General features: G+C 40.4%; 1 protein-coding gene across 1 annotated transcript in view; it reads left to right on the plus strand.

Annotated features, from left to right (window-relative positions):
• Positions 1-434: 434 nt before the first annotated feature.
• LOC128740429 (netrin-A-like) overlaps positions 435-23,450 on the plus strand; it is a 142,216-nt gene continuing 119,200 nt past the window's right edge. Inside the window, exon 1 of the mRNA XM_053835972.1 lies at positions 435-1,584. Coding sequence (XP_053691947.1) covers positions 435-1,584 — 1,150 coding nt within the window. The remainder of the gene's footprint in view (positions 1,585-23,450) is intronic.

The raw sequence follows: 23,450 nt of genomic DNA on the forward strand, positions 1-23,450 counted from the left end.
TACTCCGTGATCCGCCAGCTCTGCGAGGAGTGCGAGTGAAACGTACCGGGGATAATGTGAAACATGTGTCCATGGTGTGAGTTTCCGAATGTGATAATAGGATGATTGAATGTTGTCACTTTGCTTTTTCGGAATGAAAGCGCCCGGAAAATTACAGTAATATACATAGAATAGTTGATTAATTGATTGCGCGTGTGTCTGCTTGCGGGGCCCGGCTGGTATCGTAGTACAACACGGCGTGGTTTCGGCCGGTAATGGAACCAAACCGCCCACACGTGGATAGTGTGTTAATTAAAATTCCATGTTCGGTGTATGCTCTTTTCATGAATAACCACCGCGTCCCTAATGTATGTAACAATAGCGATTAATTAAAATTTCATGAGAAAAACAGATTTTTGCTGCCACTGCACGGGATAGAGGTAATTTGTTGAACAATGAAGTGGTGCACCATTCTCGGTATTGTTAGCTGGTCCGGTCTGCTATTGCCACTGCTCGTGGCCACATCCCCCGATGGCTATTTGAAAATGTTTCCGGTGCAATCACAATTTGATCCTTGCTACGATGAGGACCGACCACGACGCTGCGTTCCAGATTTCGTAAATGCTGCATTTGGAATGTCCGTTGTGGCCTCCTCCACTTGCGGACTTCGGGGGCCGGAGGAGGTGTGTGATAGTCACGAGATCCGCGGTCCCTGCCATCAATGTGATGACTCCATTCCCCGCAAAAGATTTCCCGCTTCCGCTCTGACGGATGTGAATAACTCGAACAATGTAACTTGCTGGCGCTCGGAACCGATTCCAACTCCCTGGGGCGTGAATGCCCCACCAGACAATGTTTCGCTCACATTGTCTCTCGGTAAAAAATATGAACTTACCTATGTGAGTATGACTTTTTGCCCAGCAGCCGTGAAACCGGATTCCATTGCCATTTACAAAAGTGTAGACTTCGGAAAATCTTGGCAACCGTTCCAATTCTACAGCTCCCAATGCAGACGTGTGTACGGGCGACCGAATAGAGCTACCATTACCAAGTCCAACGAACAGGAAGCTCGCTGCACCGATGCCCACAGACATATGGGCGAATCGACTGGCATTCAGGGATCTCGAATTGCTTTCAGTACCCTGGAAGGGCGTCCTTCTGCGTCCGATTTTGACTCTTCGCCAGTGCTGCAAGATTGGGTTACTGCAACCGATATTCGGGTGGTATTTCATCGTCTTCAGATGCCACAGGAATCGATGGAAGATTTGATTCTGTTGGGTTCACCGCAAGTACCAACATCTTTTAGACAGAAGAAAGATCCATTTAGCTTTAACGGCATTGAGAACTACGACGACGTGAGTTCCACGATTGCTACCGTTCCAACGGTTCCCAGCCTCACGCATCATTATGCCGTCTCGGACTTTGCCGTTGGAGGGCGCTGCAAGTGCAACGGACACGCCGCAAAGTGTATTTATGGGCGCGATGGTGAATTATCCTGCGACTGTAAGCACAATACGGCCGGTAGAGACTGCGAACGATGCAAAGCGTTCTACTTTGATCGACCTTGGGGACGGGCGAATGCCAGAGAATCCAACGAGTGCAAAAGTAAGTATGATTCTATGTGTGAAATAACATATACTGTAAGATGAAATATTGATTCCATTAATGACCGCTGCTCCCTAATAATCCCTTTATTAAAGGAATATTTGCTCAAACTCCAACAGCCAAAGTAAAGCAGAATTTTTTTCCAACCGCACAACCCCAACTTCCGTCATCCCAAACCAGGGGCACAGCGCCGGGTGGGGGAAGAGGAAATGACAGTCCTGTTATATTCATATTTAATTAGTCGCTTTCATTCTGATTTCCTATCCCGTCGACAACCTCCGGTTTGTTTATCTACTCCTGCATACCGCCATACTCTCAGGTCTCGGGGAACACAATCCGCAACAAACACGAACACGACTCCTGCTGCAGTCCGTCGGCCGGCGGCTAGAGGAAACGACGTGGAACAAGTTAGAGGAAGGAAAGAATAGGATGACGGCAAATAATAATATGTGTAACGGTAATGATGACGACGACAATGATGCTGATGACTGGGGTTATGCTTTTGAGGCTATCGGGGCAGACCGTGCCATTTAAACTATGAACCTTTCTCATTTCACCCAACCACAGGGCAGCAACAGGGGTGAAGGAGAGATGGAAAGACCGACAGGCATTCTTGGGAGGGGTCGAACACAAGTGTAAATGAGCGCTACTGCTACGGTAACGGATGATAAACGACGATGAAAGTAGTGTAGAGCTAATTAGAAACTTTGCTAGTTTCAGTGTGGTATCAATTCTTAATGTAGTTCTATTATAGACACTTTTGGGTTTATCGACGGGAAGATAAGATTAGAAAAAGGACAATAAACCACCAAGATATTTGAAACTTGCAATTTATTTGGTAATAAATAAGATTTTCATTGCAACGTTTGTTCTTGATGCCAAAAAGTTGAGAGTAGAAATGCAATTAAATAAAATGTCTTTCATTTATTGCGAAGTTTCCACCTATTTAGAGTCCCACGCGAAAATTATTAGCGTGGTTATTTTCTGCGTTTACCACACATGTTTGCAATTTAGCAATTTGAATTTAGCATCAGTTTTTCGTTATTGCCTCCCCACTGGACCCCTCCTTGCTTGACAAGCATATTTTCAATGTATTTAGTACAGGATTATTATTATTAAACAATGAATTTGCGTTGGACTCGTAAAATTGCTACCAGGTGCAATAAACAAAATATCTACACACTACCATGTAGCTTTGTTCACCCTGTCATTCGAACTTATGAAATTGTTTTTTTTCAAACTTCATATCCATTTTTGGAAACCAAACGAATTAAAACAACGTAAAACCACTAATAAAACCAAAAGATGTCTACCAGAACTTTCTGATGACCGCTGTAAAACTGCCCGTTATATAAACCGATTACGTGACCCACACTTAAGAATCAGGCTATAAGCTCAAGTAGTCTTATCATGCTCATGATTATCATACTGAAAGCAGCAATAAAACCGATTATATTTTTCGCAGCTTGACAGCTACTACAATAATTTAAAGAAGCTTTTCACTTTTTCGACAAAGCTATAAAGCATAAAGCTTTTTACTTGACAACGAATATAATTTAGTCAGTCAGCTCCGTTAGATTGAAAATATACTGCCGTGAGAAGATAAGTTGAAGTTTTACGATCAGATAATATTGATCGATTCGGTTTATAGCGACCATAATAAAGTATTCGATAGGATACATCATAAATTTTCAGCATTTTTCGTAGTTGTGTAGCATATTCGCATTAAATTTTCCCGGTATATTGATATGATAGGCTGGTAAAATCCACGCGCCATCGAAAATAAATATACTCAATTTGTCAATATCAATTTCTAGAAAATTCTATTATTCTATGTGATTCCTGCGACATGAAAACTGATTGATAATATCTTTCTTTCTATTACTCACACTTTAAGCATCTGTGGCTCGAGCAGCACGTTCCTATGTAACTCAAAAACAACGTTATGGCTGCTTGTCTAGGATGCAATCTGGAATGATTGGTTTGAGTCCTCGCTTCCATTTATATACTGATTTGGCCCTGTCATCAATGCTGCTGGGTTTTTAACCTGGGCACTGACACCTGTACATAATTGTATCACAAATATTGTAACGTTTGCAACACCAATTTCTTTTATGGGCCCGCGGTAAATCCTGCACCGGATAAGAGTGTTCGTGAGGTGCTCACACCAGTTGTAGTTTAGATGCACATGTATTAGTTTCAGCTTTGTGTACAGACACATTCCAGCGTGACGGAACACCATGCCCACCCCGCAAATTAATTCCGATTTAACCAAATTCCTGGCATACAATTGGAAAGTGAAATCCACTGTAGTCTTCAATTTTATAAGCTATTTGCCAAAAATTAGGTGAAACAAAATCCAATTTACACAGTAAAAATAGTTACTAATTGTGTCCCGTAACGCTAGAATGCGTGTACAGTATTTAGGGAGCGAAGTGCGATTCTTGCTACTAAAACATGACGTCTTGTCAGTGGTGGTTTTGGTTACAGACAGAATAAGGTGCTTATATTACTACATTACAAAATTATCTGTCAATTATTTTAATGACAGCATTGACCTTAAAGCATTATTTTTACCAATATTATTCAAGAAAATAGTTTTCTTCAATATTATTAGCCATATAAGGCTTCGGCGTGTTTTGGCCTTTTGTAATTAGGCCAAATCGGGATTCGTCCTTATGTTATTCGGCCAAATATAATTTTGGCCTTCTGTGACAGTTATTGAGGCTCTAATATTTGGATTTCGGCTATTTGTTATTCGGCCATTCGGTACCAGCCTGGTGAGTCGATGCGCGTGACTGGTACTTCCAACAACACACAAATGCGTTTCCATAGGAAAGCGAAGTTTTGTAAATTATACCTAACATCCATAATGCCTACCGTCTTTTATGCCTATCATCTGTTTTGCCGTATACTTTACGTCCATATGCCTGAAGCACGTGCATCACCTTTTCTAGCTATGAAAAAAGGAGAAACGAGCACAAAGGAAAACGTAGAGACTGGATAGAACTGTACAGTTGGATAGAAATAAAGAAAAGTCACTAGAGAGAGAGAGAGAGAGAGAGAGAGAGAGAGGGAATAAAATCTGGCATGTAAAAAAGAAAAACGAAGGAAAAACATGAGAAAATGAGAATGAACACGAAATATAACAAGACAGAAAACAAGTGAAAAAGAAAACAACGAGAGAGACAATATATGGAAAACGTGAAGAATTGACAAAGATGAACAAAGGAAGAGAAAAAAAGCGCGAAAAGAGGAAAAACCTATAAAGAAATCGAAGAAAACGAGAAAGAAAATGAATATAAATTGAATAGAAAAAATTGTGACTATTGTGCTATTGTGACGATATTATTTTTGTGTAACTGCTCTTTGTTTTTACCACCGAGTAGATCTACTTTTTTTGTTTAAATATAGTCACTTTAACCAGTTTTGGGTCAATCGTGACTTCTGCGGGGTTGGGATTTGAACCCGGGTCCTCGCAGTGAGAGACATGAATGCTAACTACTACACCGGGACTGACCCCATAGATATACTGTTATCTACTCGATCACTACGATAGAAACAGGCAATGCGTTACCGACCGTCGCACCGGGCAGTCTTCGCAAGTATTTGAAGTTAACTTCAAATTCTGTTTTAAATTCGATTTCATGTCTAATTCTAAGTAATACTTTCAGTCCAAATTACTCTATATTTAAGTCCAATTTCAAATCTAATTCAAAGTTCAATTTCCAATGCAATAAGTAGTGAAGTTCCAAGCCCGAATAAGTCCAAATTCAAGTCTAAAACAAGGCTAAGAAAAGACGAAATATTTTCGCTTCCAATTTCACACATTTTGACAGTTGCTAATTTGATTCCTGTAATTCAATAGAACTTCACAACTTTACTACTGTGAAGCGAATACACTTTTTTACACGTTTTTTTCGGTTACTCAAGAGCGGTGCAACTTAGGGACCATTTACAAAATACGTGACGAATGTCGGTATTGAGAAATAATTGAATGGTCCCTAAATTGCCCCGTTCTTAATATTCGAAAAAACAAACCGTGTAAAAAAAGTACTTGAGTATAGAGTTGGCCTTTTTAACCTAGTAGCTGAAATGTTTATCCTATTTGCATAAGTAATTTTACTCGTTTTACGTAATACTTGAAAATTGTTGTACATTCAAACTGTTAGAAAACATTACAAAATGGCCGTGAAAAGATGACTAAAATACGAAGAAAAGACAATGAAGAGACGGCGAACGAACGTCATAGAGTCGACGAAAATGCTCAAAAAAGGTGACGAAAAAGTTATAAAAAGGTGATGAAAATACGATTAAAAGTTGTCAAAAAGACGACAAAAAACGATGGAAATAAGATGTAAAATGTAGTATAGTGAAGAATTGGCGATCTCGTCAGCCCCGCCTAACACCGGTTGTACGTAACCGCGCATCCGTCATCAATTTTCCAACACAAACAACAAATGAACCCAACCCCGCACAAATGAACCAATAGAAAGACAAATCTCAGACCATCGGTGGTTATGAACTTTTTAGGGCTCGACCCATGCGCTATCCCAAGGTATGTCTACAAGGTTAATTGAGCGCAGCACGACTTGTGCGTTCGCGGTAGTTGACAGAAGCTCCAAACCCTAGAGTCGCACCCACTCCCCGGCCCTTGAGACCAAACAACTAGTGTGCAGCGTTCCCGTCGCAAATCCATCACCAATACTCCGAAAAACGACCGCTCCTAAGCGTCCCGCTATCCCGCAGCCACCATAAAGACATGTCTGCAATTGCGTAATGTCTGAGATTATTGAAAACATAGATACGCCATTCTTCGCAGATTCAATCGTCAGTGTAGTGGCTCCCGACGGCTAGAAGATTTACTAACCTTTCATATTATTCATTTTAATGATATTCAAGGGCCCGATTAATTTAAAACTATTAGTTATCAGAAATCTCCGTACTTGCCTTATTCTGATTCAGAACTTTCTGAACAACGTAATTTAATAATTTTTACCCCGCATTCCAGTTGAATTCACAAAAGTATTCCAAACAAAAAGCATTACAAAACGTGCGAATTGGGGATAACAAATGAACAAAATAACAAAAAAACGAATAAATATATAACAGAAAGAACGATGAAAAAGCAGCAAAAAGACAATATTTTTGTTGTTCTGACAATAAAAAGGACGATGAAAAAATAGCAAAACAGTGACGGAGAGACAACAGTAAAACGCTGAAACGGCAATAAATGACGAAAAAATGGAGAATAATCAAAACATAAGTAAAAAAACGACGAACAGACGGCGGAAATACGATGAATAGATGGCAAATAGACCATGACAGGATGACAACGATACGAAAAAAGACGGCGAATGCAAAGAAAAGAGATGATTAAGCAATGGCAAAAGACGGCAAAATGTGTCGAAAAGGCAATAAGATGATGAAAAAACGACAAAAACAAGACAAAAGAACAGTGAAAAGATGATGATAAATAGGCGAAAAATCGATAGACAACAGAACCACGATGGAAAAATGCAAATGAAGTGACAAAACTATGAAATAAGACAATAAAAGAGATGAAAAAACTATAAATAGATGCAAAATGACAATGAAGAGACGATAAAAAAGACAGTAAAGCAGCAATCATAAATGCCAAAAAAAAACTACAAACGACAATAAAAAGACGCCATCAAGATCAACGTAAAACGTCACGAAAGACGTTAAAAAATAACAGCAAATCGCTGAAAAAAGACAAAAAGGTGATAAATGTTGGTTAAACTTTTTCCAAAACTAAAATTTGGTTAAATCGTGTTTCTTTTTAATTTTAAAACGTGGCACAGATAGTAAAACTACGGATTTTCCTTCGGCAAAATCTAGCAACGCTGAGGGCAGCTGCTCTGTGTTCGACTTCTGACATCTGACGTACCTCGGTTTCGTCAGCCACTCTAGATACAATTTCCTGGCGCTGGTTTTGACCACCGTGTCTTGTTTGTCGTTCCGGTTCGGTACCTTGCGGAGCTTGAAGACGTATTTTTGGACAAATCAGGTAGAAACATCTAGCTTCTACGTCGTTTCTCGAATTGAAGGAAAACGCTGGTACAGATTCTGGCAAATAAATATACGCTAAATTTTTTGAAAAATAATTTATTTTCCCTGTTTGTTCACCTTTAAAAACTTATAAAGGGGACAATGTTTCCTCGATTCGGATCCAATGCATGTACCTCACTTAAAACTAATCAGCATACAGTAAGCTATAAAAATGAATAGCTTCCATTCAGCCGAAAGAATTTATCGTCATTTCTATAATATCTTTGACCTGACCATTGTAGAAACTTGGAACTGGAACTAAATTAAGTCACGATTTCCCATTCCGAACATTGCACGGATTCGCAAAACATTCGCTTCTGTCCGGTCTAGCATACTACTTATACATATTCCAGATTCGGCGAAAGAATTATGTTCTTGCAATCTCATTTCAAACATTTCTCGCCGGAAACCGCCAGCCACCAGCAGCAGCATTCCGACATTTGCAGCATAATTTATGCATGACTTTTAATTCATTATGAATGAGTATGCATAATCTGCTGGGCAACAACGGCAGCCCAGAACTTCCTTTCTTTTGTCTAACCTAGCCGCGCGCGCGGTACGAAATTCGTAAAGCCTCTTACCGAAGCATTTATTTCGCGATTTGTGTTTTTGCTACATCTCAAAAAAAAAATGAATCACGTTTTACACTCGGTTGAACATAGCCTCGGAACGGTGCGCGGATTTTCGCAGAAGCAAACCGCCTACTGCCGCCACTAGACAGGTTCATTCCGTTTGTTGGTTGCTGAATGCTGGCTGCTCGCTGCTGCTGCGGTCATACCAGAAAATATCTACATTTATGCACAAACAACCTGCTCCTCCGGCATCCTGTCACGAACGAATACCATTGGCTCGTGAGCTGTGCTTGGAGGGCTCCCGGTTATACTTCTTTCCCTTCGGGGTGAACAGAGGAACAATAACATTATGAAAATTGAAGATAAACAGGATCAAAGATTATGTAAATAGCACCACTCAGCCGGTTTCCTGCTTTCGGTTGTGTGGAGTGTGTAGTAGCAGACGAAATTCGACGTTGTAAGTATCGCACTGCAATTCATGGCGAAAAAATAGTTTCATACTTTGAGTGGTAAACGTGATTCAGTTAAAATTAAAACAGATTTCTACCTAAATTCGACAGATATCACAGATTTACTCTCATTTATAGCCCCGTACGATTATTGGCTTAAAGAGATAACATTTTTTTTATCGTCAGGGCTTTTTATCATTTACATCACAACACAAATTGCTTACTAAAATAAAAGTGTTGCAATTTGTATCACCGTTGCGCACATTAATCAAGCTTATCTCGGCATATCCTTATCCCTGATCGCCCGTGGTGGCCACTTTCCGCACTATTTGTGTGCACACTGTGTATACAAGCTTTTTTCCTTCTTTCAATGCAATCAGAGTTAGACACATGTTTTGCACACCTCACCTCAGCGCACCGCACCGCACCACGCCATGCCACGACGACGGGATGAATGTGCTCCGCCATTGAACCTGGAATCAACACAAAACCTCGAGAATATCCATAAATTAAGCTTTAATTGAAAAGTTAATCGCGTCGATAACTCCCACTTAACACCGGCCATTGCGTCCCGGCTCGGTCGGACAGAAGATAAACAGCGAAATGGAGAGGGGAAGACTATTTTCTTATGACCTGCCACGTAATGGATGCCGGGATGCCGAGAGTCGCCAGGTAAACACCGCTGCATCGCATCGTGAAGCTACAATGAAGTGAACCACTTGGTTTACATTTTGATTGTTATCACCTCATCTCAATGGCTTGCTGCTGTCGCGGATAGCCTGGAAGATACGGCGAGCTGCTGCTTGTTTGTGAAAACCGGCAGGGGATCTCGAGTCCTCCGGCTCCGCCGGCCGTGCCAGTCGGTCGGTCGGTTTGGTCATCGATTCGAACGAGACGCAAAGTCAGAGAGCTGTCAAACGAGGCGCCGCTAGCAGTGTGGCGAAAGTGGATTCCGCGTAATACTCCTAAATTAGCTGGACACGGAAAGGGCCGATCGCACCTCGATCTCGATCCGCGGGAGTTCTGCCCGATCGATCGAAAAGCTTTCCGGGGGTTAACGTATTTTTATTTATGTACTAGAAGGAGATTATGATCACTAGTTTTTGGTGGGCCGAATGAGAATTTTTATGCAATGATGTAGTGGAATATGAATTACGTTAAGGTCCACCTTGTTTTTCCTTGAATCGATTTATCGATATTGCCACTAGTACAGTTAGAAAATGAACTCAGCTAAATCATTTAATTTAAATAATCTTGAACTTTCACTTACATGAAAACCATAATCTATCCATTGAGATTCACGAATCCCAATGGCACACAAACGGTAATTATAAAATCAGCCAATTATTATAGCACGGCTGTGTGCTATCACTTATTAAAGATTTCCTACAAAACTGGCTGCTTTCCATCCCGATAATTTGGTTCGAAATCCGTATCCGTTGCGGATATGAATCCACTAGGAGTAATCAAGGAAACGAGAGTGCCTGTTTGCATTATTTCAAATTTCGAAGAAACCGATTCGATCCATTCAACTCGTTTGAACTCATCATAGCTGGGGTCTCTTTGATTGTCGGAAGCAATTGCGAGCCAAAGCGTCGCCCTCGGGGCACACTGACTGTTCTGCAAACGGAAACCAGCCAGAGCTCGTGCGTCAGTTGGTAATCGGTATTGGCATTGGTATTCGAATATGAGCTACGACATATGTGTGTAGTTCAAATTATCACCGAACCATGAAACTAGCGCAGCACTCACTGCATCGGTTTATGGTTTCCCAGACAAATATTTAAATCTCCTCCCTCAATCATGAACATATCAGGCTCGATGTGCCCGGGGAAAGCCACCCGAGCAGAACGTCTCACACATGCTAAATTAGAGAGTGAATGGTTGATGGATCACCCGGTTTCGGGTGGTGAGGGTATTCCTACAAAGAAAAATGATGTTTGCAAGCTCTGGAAATGTTACGGATAAGTAAGGATATGATATGCTGACAGAGCCAGGGAATGCTAGCATATGTACGGCACTGGAATAACATTGACGAAGGAAGGCGAAGGCATCCTCCTGAGGATGACATGCTCCATTGGATTGAAAGCTGTGTTGTTCACGGTTTAGAACGTTTTGTGTTGGTATTTAGCATAGTGAGGAATCGAAATTCCATTCTATTCCGTTTGTCAATTTATGTTGTACCTTCTGTACTTTACCTCTAGGCGTAGACAAAGGGAGTAAATTCCCTAACTTTCCAGTGTGAGTATTAGCAGAAAAGTTTTGCTTACCCCGAATATGAAATCAATAGATAACCTTTAATTGTTTAAAATTTGATAATTTCAAATTATGTACTAATAAAAACAATTGGTTTTGGTTTTGATATCGAAAACAAATAAAAATTATGTGCAAATTTCATGTTACCTGACTTGCAACTGACCAACTCAGTAGAGCCTCGTACAAAGGTACATTGCTGTCGCTTTAACGATTTTTTTGCACGACAATTTTCATGCTAACTTTGGAATTCACGAAATTTTTTATGCGAAATTTGCAAATTTACGCGAATTTTGGATTCTACGCGGTTCATCTCACTCACTTGGCATAATGGACATTAGGCATTAGGTCTATTATGCCTATCGTCCATTATGCCTGTTGTCGCCTAAAGTCCATTATACCTAATGTATTTATGACTAACGTGCGTATGCCTTTGTCTGTATGCCTAATGGGGTCAGGTACACAAATATTTATTACTAGCTGATTACCCGATCATACTTGGAGTCACCTTTGTCTCTAATTCACTTATACAATCGTTATTGTAACAAAAATTTTCATAAAGCAAGGTACAACCATTTTTTTTATTTGAATGTGTCTTCCCTTTGTCGGCTCGCCACACCTGTTGTCCCTCAGCCGCATGTAAACCTGTCTTCTTCTTGGTAATCGCTATAAAGCAAGACAGTCTTTTGTACGTTTTTGAACCTCCTCCTTGTCAATAGCCACCCTATTCCCCTTTTTCAGAAATCCCCTCTTGTCGTCCACCCACTTGTATATCTCCGAACGTTTCAAATGCAAGAGAATCGAACCCTTTACCCATTTGAACCTTCTTCTCCTCTTCTAAGAGACCGTCTCCCCTTTTTGTTAACTTTTGTGTCAAAAAACGTGTGCCAACCTAGATGAAGAATCGTCCAGGCGTTTCGGAGTTATGGCAGAACATACATACATAAACTCACATTCTTCGTTCCCCCCTCCCTGTTGGCTCCTTTCCAGTCAGCTCCCTACCCCAAGTCACACTTCTAAAGCCAAGGTTTAATTGAATTTTATATGGGTTTTATTGCGGTATTAATCATTATCTCTGGTTTTATTATGGTTTTGCGCAATACCAAGAGGATGCGAGTCAAAATACACTTGTAGCTAGCTATAAAACCATGATAAAACTGTTAATAAAGCATCTTTATTGTGGTTGCTTATATTACTACGATAAAACTAGTTGGCTGCACCACGTCTCTTTTAAACTTACCATACGTTCGGCGTAGCAATACAATATGGCGCACCAATCGAAGTTGATCTTATCGCGGTTGATTGTCAATAAATCATTTAGTTATATTTAGTTTAGAGCTATTCAAACGGTAGCACTATGACCAATAAGATTTATTGCTGCTATTATGAAGAATATTAGAGTTCAACACCGAAATCATTTTTTTACACGAGGCCATATCTTATATATAAAAATGGATTTCTGTCTGTCTGCCTGTCTGTCTGCCTGTCTGTCTGTCTGTCTATCGGGATGTTCCTTATAGAATCGAAAACTACTGAAACAATCGGCGTGAAAATTTGCATGTAGAGGTTTTTGGGGCCAATAAAGGTTCTTATGATTGTTAGAGACTCCTCCCCCCACTAAGAGGGGGGGGCTCCCATACAAATGAAACACAAATTTCTGCATAACTCGAGAACTAATCAAGCAAATGGAACAAAATATGGCATGTGAAGGTTTTTGGAAGCAAGATTTTTTTCTATGATGAATTAAGACCTCTCCCCACTTTAGGAGGGAGGGCTCCTATAAAAATGATACACAAATTTCCTCTTAACTCGAGAACTAATCAATCAAATGGAACCATATTTGGCATGTGGGTGTTTTTGGAGGCAACAATCTTTTCTATGATTAATTAGGACCCCTTACCTTTTTAGGAGGGGGGCTCACATACAAATGAAATACAACTTTCTTCATAACTACAGAACTAATCAAGCAAATAGAACCAAATTTAGCGTGTGGGTGTTTTTGCTAGCAATTATTTTTTCTATGATGAACTGAGACCCCTCCCATCTTTAGGAGGAGAATTATGACCCCTCTCCCCTTTAAGAGGGCGGGCTTCCATACAAATGAAATACAAATTACTTCATAACTCGAGCGGGCTTCCATACAAATGAAATACAAATTACTTCATAACTCGAGAACTAATCAAGCAAATGGAACAAAATATGGCATGTGGGTGTTTTTGGAGACAAGAATTTTTTCAATGGTAAATTGAGACCCCTCCCGACTTTAGAAGGGGAATTATGACTCCTCTCGCCTTTAAGAGGGGGGGGCTTCCATACAAATGAAATACAAATTTCCTCATAACTCGAGATCTAATCAAGCAAATGAAACCAAATTTGGCATGTGAAGGGGTTTGGAAGCAAGAATTTTTTCTATGATGAATTAAGACCCCTCCCCACTTTAGGAGAGGGAGGGGCTCCTATACAAATGATATACAAATTTCCTCATAACTCGAGAACTAATCAATCAAATGAAACCAAATTTGGCATGTGGGGGTTTTTGGAGGAAAGAATTTTTTCTATGATGAATTAGGACCCATGGCTTTTTAGGAGGGAGACTCCTATACAAATGAAATACAAATTTCCTCATAACTTCAGAACTAATCAAGCAAATGAAACTAAACTTGGCATGCGGGTGTTTTGGGAGGCAAATTCTTTTTCTATGTTGCATTAAGACTCCTTCTCTCTTCAGGAGGGAAGTTATGACCCGTCCCCCTCTAAAAGGGGACGCTCCCATACAAATGAAACATGTACAAATTTCCTCGTAACTAGAGAATCAATCAACCAAATGGAATCAAATTTGGCATGTGGGGGGTTTTGGAGGCAGGATTTTTTTAGTTTTAGTTTTAGTCGCCTCATCCCTGTGGTAGGGGGATAAGGACTCTCATACAAATAAAACAGAATTTTTGCGTAACTTAAAAACTAATCGAACTTGAAAAATTTTAGACTCTTCCATAAAACTTTAGTCAATAACAAGATCACCAAAAACTATCAATTAGGTTTATTTGTTTTCCTAGGTCTACTGACGTCTATTACACTCAAGTCGCTTTTTACGCGAAGGATACGTCCCGCGTAAATCATAACCGCGTAAATTCCGAAAATCGCGTAAAAAGCCGCGTAAATTCCGAAATTTGCGTAAAAAAACCGCGTAAATTCGGAAATTCGCGTAAAAATAGTCACGTCAAAACCGCGTAAAAAGCGACTTCAGTGTACTTTCTTTCAGTTGGGTCCGAACGAGCGATAGCGAGTAAGGAGAGAATACCCCTGCGAAATGGTACTTTCCACGAAAACATTTTCCGTGAAATGGTACATCCCGCGTAAGGTTTTTCGCGAAGTGGTATTCCGCGAAACTCTATATTCCGCGTTATGGTCAACCGAGAAGTGGTGTTCCGCAAAACGGTATACGGCGAAATGTTATATAACCATGGCGAATATTTTAATGCTATTCGCTTTATTTTATCAGGCTAAGCACTGAGGGGAGCTGTTTTCTACTTTACTGTAAGGAGAAGTTGTATGTTAAACCACCCATGAACTCCTCAGAAACTTGCAAAACTCGAATTTGTGACAAAGGTCATCCGAGATTCGTGATTTATGAATAACACAGTTTAATTTGTGGCAGTACGAAGTTTATCGGGTCAACTAGTTGCCATATATTGTTTTCCTGTCATAGGAAGCAACTAAATTGATTTTGGTGGAAATATGTAATTTCGATGGCGCGATGATTTTATCCACCTATCATATCAATATGCACGATAAAATTTTATGCGCACGTGCTGCAAACCAGCGTTAACTAATCAAATTTATTAATTAGTCTATGTGATATTTTATTATGGTCGCTGCAAACCAAATCGGTCAGGATAATCTGACAGTAAAACTTTAACTTTTCTGTTGGCGAACACATTTAGCTTTTCACATTTAGCTTTTCACATAGCTTTGTAGCGAAAAGTTTCATTGAGTTATGGCGGTAGCTGTCAAGCTGCGAAAAGCACAATCGATTTTATTGCTACTTCCAGCAGAGCTTGATACAACTACTTCAGCTTATGACCTGATTCTTATAAGGGTTATGAAAACCTTCGGAAAAGTGGGCCACTTGGATGGAACGAAGTTTTATAGTGGTCATCAGAAAGTTTTAGTGGAGCTCATAGTTTTATTAGAGGTTTTATGGAATTCGTCATAAAAACCGCTAGTGGAACGTAATAAAACTAAAAATGGTTACTTGGAATGTGTTACGTAGTTAATTATGCATCTGGTTTCTATGGACTCATCACTGCGACCACTATCGTTGATCTATTGTGATATCGCCCGGATGTTTTCTGTAGAACCCGCACTGCATTCATTTTTGCTATAATAGCAATTGAGTGATCGATATACTTATTGAATTCTATGCGTACATGTGTGTAATTAGGTACTCTTCCTTCAATGCTGTTCTCTCCTTCATCCATCTCGTTCCACATGACAGCGCCGCCCCCAAACATAGACATCCCTGGCGCAGATAACCAGTGCATTTTACTAAAAGAGTCATTTTTACACCGTCAATAGGCCTTACCGGGATAATATAGAATTTTGCATGAAAGAGGGGCAATAAGGGACCTGAGAATAAACCTATGCCAAAGCCACTTTGACATCGAATGGCCTGATTCTATTAAGATTCGAACCCATGACCATTCGTTTGTCAAAGCAGACTCGGTAACCTTGCGACTACAGAGCCCCCCTCATGCATCTGTTGGCTCTCTGAAAATCCCTATAACGGAAGAAAAATGAAGCTTTTTTCATATATAGTACGGCCTTCCTCCTCCCAAACCCGCCCCCATAGTCCTTTCGCCTTCTTGTCTCCCGGCCATTTGCACAACTGCAATTGGTCTGAATGCAAGAGAAATGCAACCCCTTTTACTTATTTGGACCCTTCATAGGAATCGCCTTCTTTTTATCAATCCCCCACTGCTGATTCCCACTTGGAACATGTGTACCAAGTTTGTTAGAGAACGGCCAAGATGTTCTGGAGTTATTGTGGAATATATATTAGATGTTGTGGCGCTCTTACGTTGGCACAAGAGTAACATCATTTGTGGGTCGAGCAGTACGTTACTCGAAATTGTGTGGAAGTTTTGTGGCAGCAGAGAAAGTAAAGTAAGTTTAATATCGTGTTGAGTGTACTTCTTGCAGTACTTCTAACTCCAAATAGGTAATCTAATTTGTTGTAAAACCTCTCACATTTTTGTAGTGCACATGGAGGAATTCTTCAAATGACTGACTTTTAAAGTGGTTCTTTTTTGTAGTGTCTGTCGGTGTGTAAAGAAAATGTTGTACATCGCTGAGCTCAGGGATGATTCCTCATCAGAATAAAAAAAGAGAAGAGAAAAGTTCACCCTTTACTAAAGGCGCGATTCATTCTGCTCCGTTTTGTTTTAACTTTTCTCTTTTTTACTGACCGCGATTGCTCAGCAACCTGCACATTGTTCTACTCATTGAGGAGCAAATTGAGCAACAAAATGTTAATACACTTTTTGGCTGCCCAAGATATGGAAACAAAAAAACTTTACAGGCTTCTCATAGCGGCAACAGTGCAAAAAATGTTGCATATGACGATAGTGGTTGATAGATATGGCAACATTGGAATTCCCGTGCAGTTGCTTCTGACGCGAATCTTTTTGTTTCACTTTTACAAGTAGGTAGATACTGCAATACGACTTCGAAAGTTTCTCATTTTTCACACAATGAGAAACTTAAGTTTGCTTATATTTCTTTTTATTTTTGGTCTGTTTCTCAATGTGTTCTCAATTTGCGGCAGTAGTTCTGCTCATTGTGTTGAATAAAAAAAAGTTGCACTTTTTGCACAATGAGTGAGGAAATGGCAAGCCTGGCTGTTAACGTTCAAAACCTGACCACTTCCCGTGTATAGGTGTTTTAAAATGACATCCTGCATTGCCGTGGTTAGCGAATGATCCTCATTTCAAATATGCTCTGTCCCATTTGAGCTAGAATTATTCTAAAAACTTTTTTCCGTGTTCCTGGATGCTTTCGACAGCTCTGCTATGTATTTCTTTAAACAAGTTTTTCAATTTCTTCTTGTCTGGCCGACGTATACCTTATGACAGCGTAGACAGCTGATATCATAATTCCCCGATTTTTTCGATTTTTCAAGCGATTGATCCGTAACTGCTTTTTAGTTAACCGATTCGATTTGGTGTGAGGACATGGTGTTGATTCGTTGTAATCCATCGCCACGTTAATTCTTATGTCGTTGGAGTCACTGTCGTAAAAGATTTTTTATATTGTGACTTCCTTTCCTAGATGTTATAGCTTGTTGTTATCTTTTCCTAGCAATCGTTTAATTCTGCTGTTGTTCGATTTACAAATGTAGTGCTGTCTGGTTTTTCAGCAAGAAATTTCTGCGTAACTAAATTTGAACCAAATATGAACTTCCTAGTTACGTGGTGGATAATCCTCTGAGTTAAAACCACTTTAAAAGGAAAAAAAAACTTCCAAGTTCGTTGCTTAAGTGAAATCCGAACTTTCGGTTGCTTCGGGGAGTACAACTTGTAGACTCATCGTCTGTTTATGGACTTTAAGGCGACGTACAATTCAGTCAATCGAAATGACCTGTGGCAGATAATGCTATAACATGGTTTTCCAACGAAACTAATTACGCTGACCCGTGCGATGCTGCGCGGGGCAAAATTATACATCAGAATAGCGGGTGAAACCTCCACCGCTTTCGTAACATTGTATGGACTGAAACAAAGGGATGCACTGTCGATCCTGTTATTCAACAGTGCCTTCAAAGGTTGAATACGAAGTGCAAAGTGGAAAGAAATGGGACTATCATCACGAAATCTCACGTGCTACTTGATTTTGTGATGGGCTGGGCACATGGCCAGAATGGCCAACGAAAGAGTAGCCAAGGTTGTGTTCAGCAGAAAACTAGGAAGAGACAGTAGATTTCGGGGCAGACCCTGCCCACGGTGGATGTGCGCTATCGATGACGATGCACGTTCAGCTGATGTTTGAGGAGATTGGAGAACGACAGCCCAGAACCGACAGTACTGGAAGACCATGATTCGTTCGGCGCAGGATCAATAACGGACCGTCGCCACTAAAGTAAGTAATTCGTAACTTACCGATCGAATCTCCTAGAATCGGTTTGCATTCTTTTATTGTTTTGGTTGACACATTCAACTATTTCTGGTTCTTTTTATCCATGACAACCTGGAAATTGGCGGGAGTTTCTGGATTACGGTAGACTTTTATGCCATCTTTTTGTTACGATTAATACCCATGTAACCATTTTAGTTTTATTACACTCTTATTGCGGTTCTTACGAACATTTTTTGTTACTATAGCCGTTATAAGTGCGTAATAAAACCAGGAATGCTGTCAGGGTAGTCTAATGTCCCTTTAAACGTTTTAATACAGAAGAATTCAGAAGAAACAGAAGAAATCGTGACATATAGAACAGAAAAATTAGTTTATGTGACTTTGCTCTGCTTGTCCCAACTTGATGCATCTGCGTAAACTGTACTGTGAATTTCTACAAGTCAACAGATAATATCAATAAAAATTACTAAGCCCTCAGTGACGATTAATGCTTACAATAATCACTCTTATAATGTATGTCATATTGACTGTTCTCGACAACGCGTTGGCGATCAATATTAGAATGTGTACACAATATTTGCATACTGCGATTAAATCTTAAAGTTTGTAGCAATTGCTGATGCGTACATGTGTGTAAACAGTCGGATTTTTCTCATTATTTATTGATCGAAATGCATTCTGACAGCTCAACACGGATTTGTCGTTTTGCATTACTGCAGAGCGGTATTAATGATGACTGAAATTGAAACTGCAACCAACGAGCGCACAGATCATACCAGTGCTGACACTTGGTAGGGGACAAGCTTAGAAAATAACGATCTTAATACTGTCAGGTTCCTACGCTTTATAAACACATTGCCTGGTGGCATTCAAAGACTTGCATCGACTCTCTACTGCAATAGAATGAATAATTAGCGATTTCATCTAATGTATTCAATTTCTCAAATTGTACAACTGCGATATCTTAATGTAAGCCGTTAGCTTATTTGTATATTACCTTTCCCACGAATTGCTCTAAGTTCTAATGGAATGCAAGACTTTCCACTTATTGAATATTAAACAAATTAACTATAAATATATTCATAAAGAAATCTTTACTTAGCTCATCAAGTAAATACCAGTGCTTGACGACGATATATGTCAAGGTTTGAAGTGACTATACAATAATTACGAACTCTTTGATCCAAACCTCTCATTAAAATTTTTTGTACGAACGAAACTTCATCCTCAGTTTTTTTTCTAATTAATTGGATACCGCGAGCCTTCCGCAGCATAAACAACAATAACTAATTTGAGCAAAACGAAAAAAACCCACGAAAATCATCAGCCAAACCAAACTAATAACTTTATTAACAAGCCATAATTCGCCGAAAGGCAGAAACGCGTGGTCGTGCATAGTGCCTCATAGTCGTCGTGCCGCCGGTCGCGCCAGGCCACAAGTGAACAGTTTCAGGCGGTACCGTCTACCATTTTCAACCACGAACCGCGAACATCATAATCCGACCCGACTGACTGTGGTTCTGGTTGATATTGCAAGATGTTTCCTTTTCCCATTTCCGGGCTGGCTTCGCCCACCTTCCCCATCTTATGGTAGGTACCTTGAAAAATAATCCCAGAAAAGAGCTCGCTGAAAGGCATCCTTTACTCATCGCCACCAACCAAGCAGTTGGTGGTTAGCATGGTTTCAAAAAAAAGAAGCGAGGCGGGCAAATTTCGATTGAGAGATAAAGAAATTAAAGTAACTTCTATGAATGGAGTTCGCCACAGAAAAAGGGTAAAGAAAATCGCAGCAATACGAACCGAACAGGAAAGGCGTTCGTTCTCGTGGCAGAACGTCATTTCGCCTGCTGACCTTCTTCCGCTCAGGGGCCTCTTTTTAGCAGCGTTGTACAATCCGCGCTCTGCCCTGATGGGATGCAACAGTTCTTAATGAGTTTTCAAATAAAATAAACTGCCAGTTTGTTGCTTCTTGCGCTTCTTTTCTCGGCACCGCCATACCATACCATCGCCGTTCGCGAAAAAGGACGATGCTTTTTAGGTTGGCGGATGAAAAACAAACAAAGCGATTCGCGATCTTTCCGGCAGCGCTAAGTGCTGCGTGTTCCTTTTTCCTTTTCGCTGTTTTAATTTTTTAGTAATTTGTGCTTTCACGCAGGAAGCTGATTGGTTCACTCTTAATCTTTATTGAATCTCGCCGCACGAATAATGAAATTTGCAGGGGATTGATCACTGGTTGAGCATCGCAGTAATTTGGTTAAATTTAGACAGTCAAAAATATATTTCTAAGCCGATAATTATGGAATAACAATACCTGCCTGAAATTGAAGTTGAAATCAGGCTTTTAAACCTACAAAAAATGTATTAAAATCAGAAGGGTTGTGTACAAGTCACGACCGCATAGGTGACGCAGGACTACGTTAGTCTCTTTGTAGTGATAGATAGTAAGATGTATCCACGCATGTAATAATACAATTCTTCATGTTATGTTAAAATGGTTTGAAAAATTGTTATGTTAAAATGGCTTGACTGTGCTGCAGGTTGAGAATTTCAAATTTTTACATGTTTTTACTTATTTTCATGACTGTAAGCTACTATATAAGTAAGTCAAAGTTGTTTGGAAAATGATTTGTACCTTCCACAAGCACAGATATCAAATTGGTCTAGGTTCCATCGTCGCAAAGAATCTTAGACCTGTTGGGACGGGGAGATTTAGTCACTTTTTTTTTCTAAAAATACGTTGTGACCAATCACGAAGCGAGAATTGCCAATTGGACAATGCTTCATTATTTTCAATTTTTCAATAGTACGTACTTTGAAATCAATAGTTTTCTATATTGGGGTTGATGCGTAGAAGATTTTCCAATTGATTGGTGCAAAAATATTCAAAATCGATCGGGAAACTGCTTAACAATTAGCGCTCAAAACCTACCATTTTTCGTGACGCTCGCATTTTTCGATTTTTCGGAATGACACCCTATCCCAAACCTTGCCATAAGACGTAGTCCTACGTCAAAAATTACTCTACTGCCGTGAATCGCATAACAGCCATATTTTCTTTGGAGTTTTCTATATAAATGGGACTGTTATGCGATTCACGGCAGTGTACTGAACCCAAGATATGCTCAGAATCGCTCTAAACCCCTTTTTGAAACCAGAAAAGGCCGAACAACAAATTGATCCCGAAATAAGTTCAGAATTGCTCTAAATCCCTTTAAATTGCCAGAAAAGGTCGAAAAACAAAATGATCCTAAAATAAGCTCAGAATCCCTGTAAACCCCTTTTAACGGCCAGAAAAGGCCGTTAGGCTCAGGCTCAGAATCGCTCTAAACCCCTTTAAATGGTCGAAAAAGGTTGAAAAACAAAATGATCCCATAATAAGTTCAGAATCCCTGTAAACCCCTTTTAAGGGCCAAAAAAGGCCGAACAACAAATTGATCTCAACATATGCTCAGAATCGTTCTAAACCCCTTTAAAAGGCCGGAAAATGCCACAAAACAAAATGATCCCAAAATAAGCTCAGAATCGCTCTAAACCCTTTTTAGAGGCCAGAAAAGGCCGAAAAACTAAATGATCTGGTCTTGGCCTTGGTCTAGGTCTTGGTCTTGGTCTTGGCCTTGGTCTTGGTCTTGGTCTTGGTCTTGGTCTTGGTCTTGGTCTTGGTCTTGGTCTTGGTCTTGGTCTTGGTCTTGGTCTTGGTCTTGGTCTTGGTCTTGGTCTTGGTCTTGGTCTTGGTCTTGGTCTTGGTCTTGGTCTTGGTCTTGGTCTTGGTCTTGGTCTTGGTCTTGGTCTTGGTCTTGGTCTTGGTCTTGGTCTTGGTCTTGGTCTTGGTCTTGGTCTTGGTCTTGGTCTTGGTCTTGGTCTTGGTCTTGGTCTTGGTCTTGGTCTTGGTCTTGGTCTTGGTCTTGGTCTTGGTTTTGGTCTTGGTCTTGGTCTTGGTCTTGGTCTTGGTCTTGGTCTTGGTCTTGGTCTTGGTCTTGGTCTTGGTCTTGGTCTTGGTCTTGGTCTTGGTCTTGGTCTTGGTCTTGGTCTTGGTCTTGGTCTTGGTCTTGGTCTTGGTCTTGGTCTTGGTCTTGGTCTTGGTCTTGGTCTTGGTCTTGGTCTTGGTCTTGGTCTTGGTCTTGGTCTTGGTCTTGGTCTTGGTCTTGGTCTTGGTCTTGGTCTTGGTCTTGGTCTTGGTCTTGGTCTTGGTCTTGGTCTTGGTCTTGGTCTTGGTCTTGGTCTTGGTCTTGGTCTTGGTCTTGGTCTTGGTCTTGGTCTTGGTCTTGGTCTTGGTCTTGGTCTTGGTCTTGGTCTTGGTCTTGGTCTTGGTCTTGGTCTTGGTCTTGGTCTTGGTCTTGGTCTTGGTCTTGGTCTTGGTCTTGGTCTTGGTCTTGGTCTTGGTCTTGGTCTTGGTCTTGGTCTTGGTCTTGGTCTTGGTCTTGGTCTTGGTCTTGGTCTTGGTCTTGGTCTTTGTCTTGGTCTTGGTCTTGGTCTTGGTCTTGGTCTTGGTCTTGGTCTTGGTCTTGGTCTTGGTCTTGGTCTTGGTCTTGGTCTTGGTCTTGGTCTTGGTCTTGGTGAAATGAGTAATCTCTCTCATTCGGCCACAAGTCTTATCGACTTCGTGTGAAGTCTCGAGTCTAATGTCATTCAAACTCACGTCCATTAGCTTCCATTATGTCTTTTAGGAGTATGCCTTTCCTCCATTGTATCCAACGACAGTGATTTTTAATTGTATTGTACAACCAACAACGCATTGAAAGTATGATTTTGTTTTGCTTTGTTCGATTACACGCTGCTTTTCAATTTATAATGAAAACACATTGATAAATTGCTCCGTATTCAGCATTCATTCATTTTAATTTAATACATTTCATAACATTTATTCCTAACAGAAAAAAAATCGATCTGAAAAGGCTCCGCTGCAAAAAGAGGTAAAATTATCCGGTTGGCAGTTTCCCTCGTTTTCTAATAAATTTAATCAAAACACCCCCATATTCTGCTTTTAATTTGATTTCCGTTCAGCCTTATCCCTGGCATTTGTACTTTTCCGCTTGACTGCGTCTTGTCGGAGTTTCCCCTCGGCGCGGGCGCTTCTGTTATTTGCAATCATCTATCGCAAGTTTTTCTTGTGGTGGGTTTATCAGCGCATTTCCGCATTCTGGTCCTCGTCAGGTGGTTTACAAGTCGGTCCTGCCAGACGGGATTGAAATCATCCTTCCACCCCATATTTTTCCGCTGCTTCTTGTGAATGGGAGCGGAGATTCAATCGAAAACCGTCACTAAAAACGAAGGTACGTTCATCAACGGAGGACAGGCATCTGGGCAAGTTTGAATGATGAAGTAAGATTTGTCTTCTCTAACCATCATGTTGCGTTCCTTTTCGATTCGTCACCGCTGGGTGACGCGGTGT

The sequence above is a fragment of the Sabethes cyaneus genome, chromosome 1 (genome assembly GCF_943734655.1).
Source record: "Sabethes cyaneus chromosome 1, idSabCyanKW18_F2, whole genome shotgun sequence".
NCBI classification, from domain to species: domain Eukaryota; kingdom Metazoa; phylum Arthropoda; class Insecta; order Diptera; family Culicidae; genus Sabethes; species Sabethes cyaneus.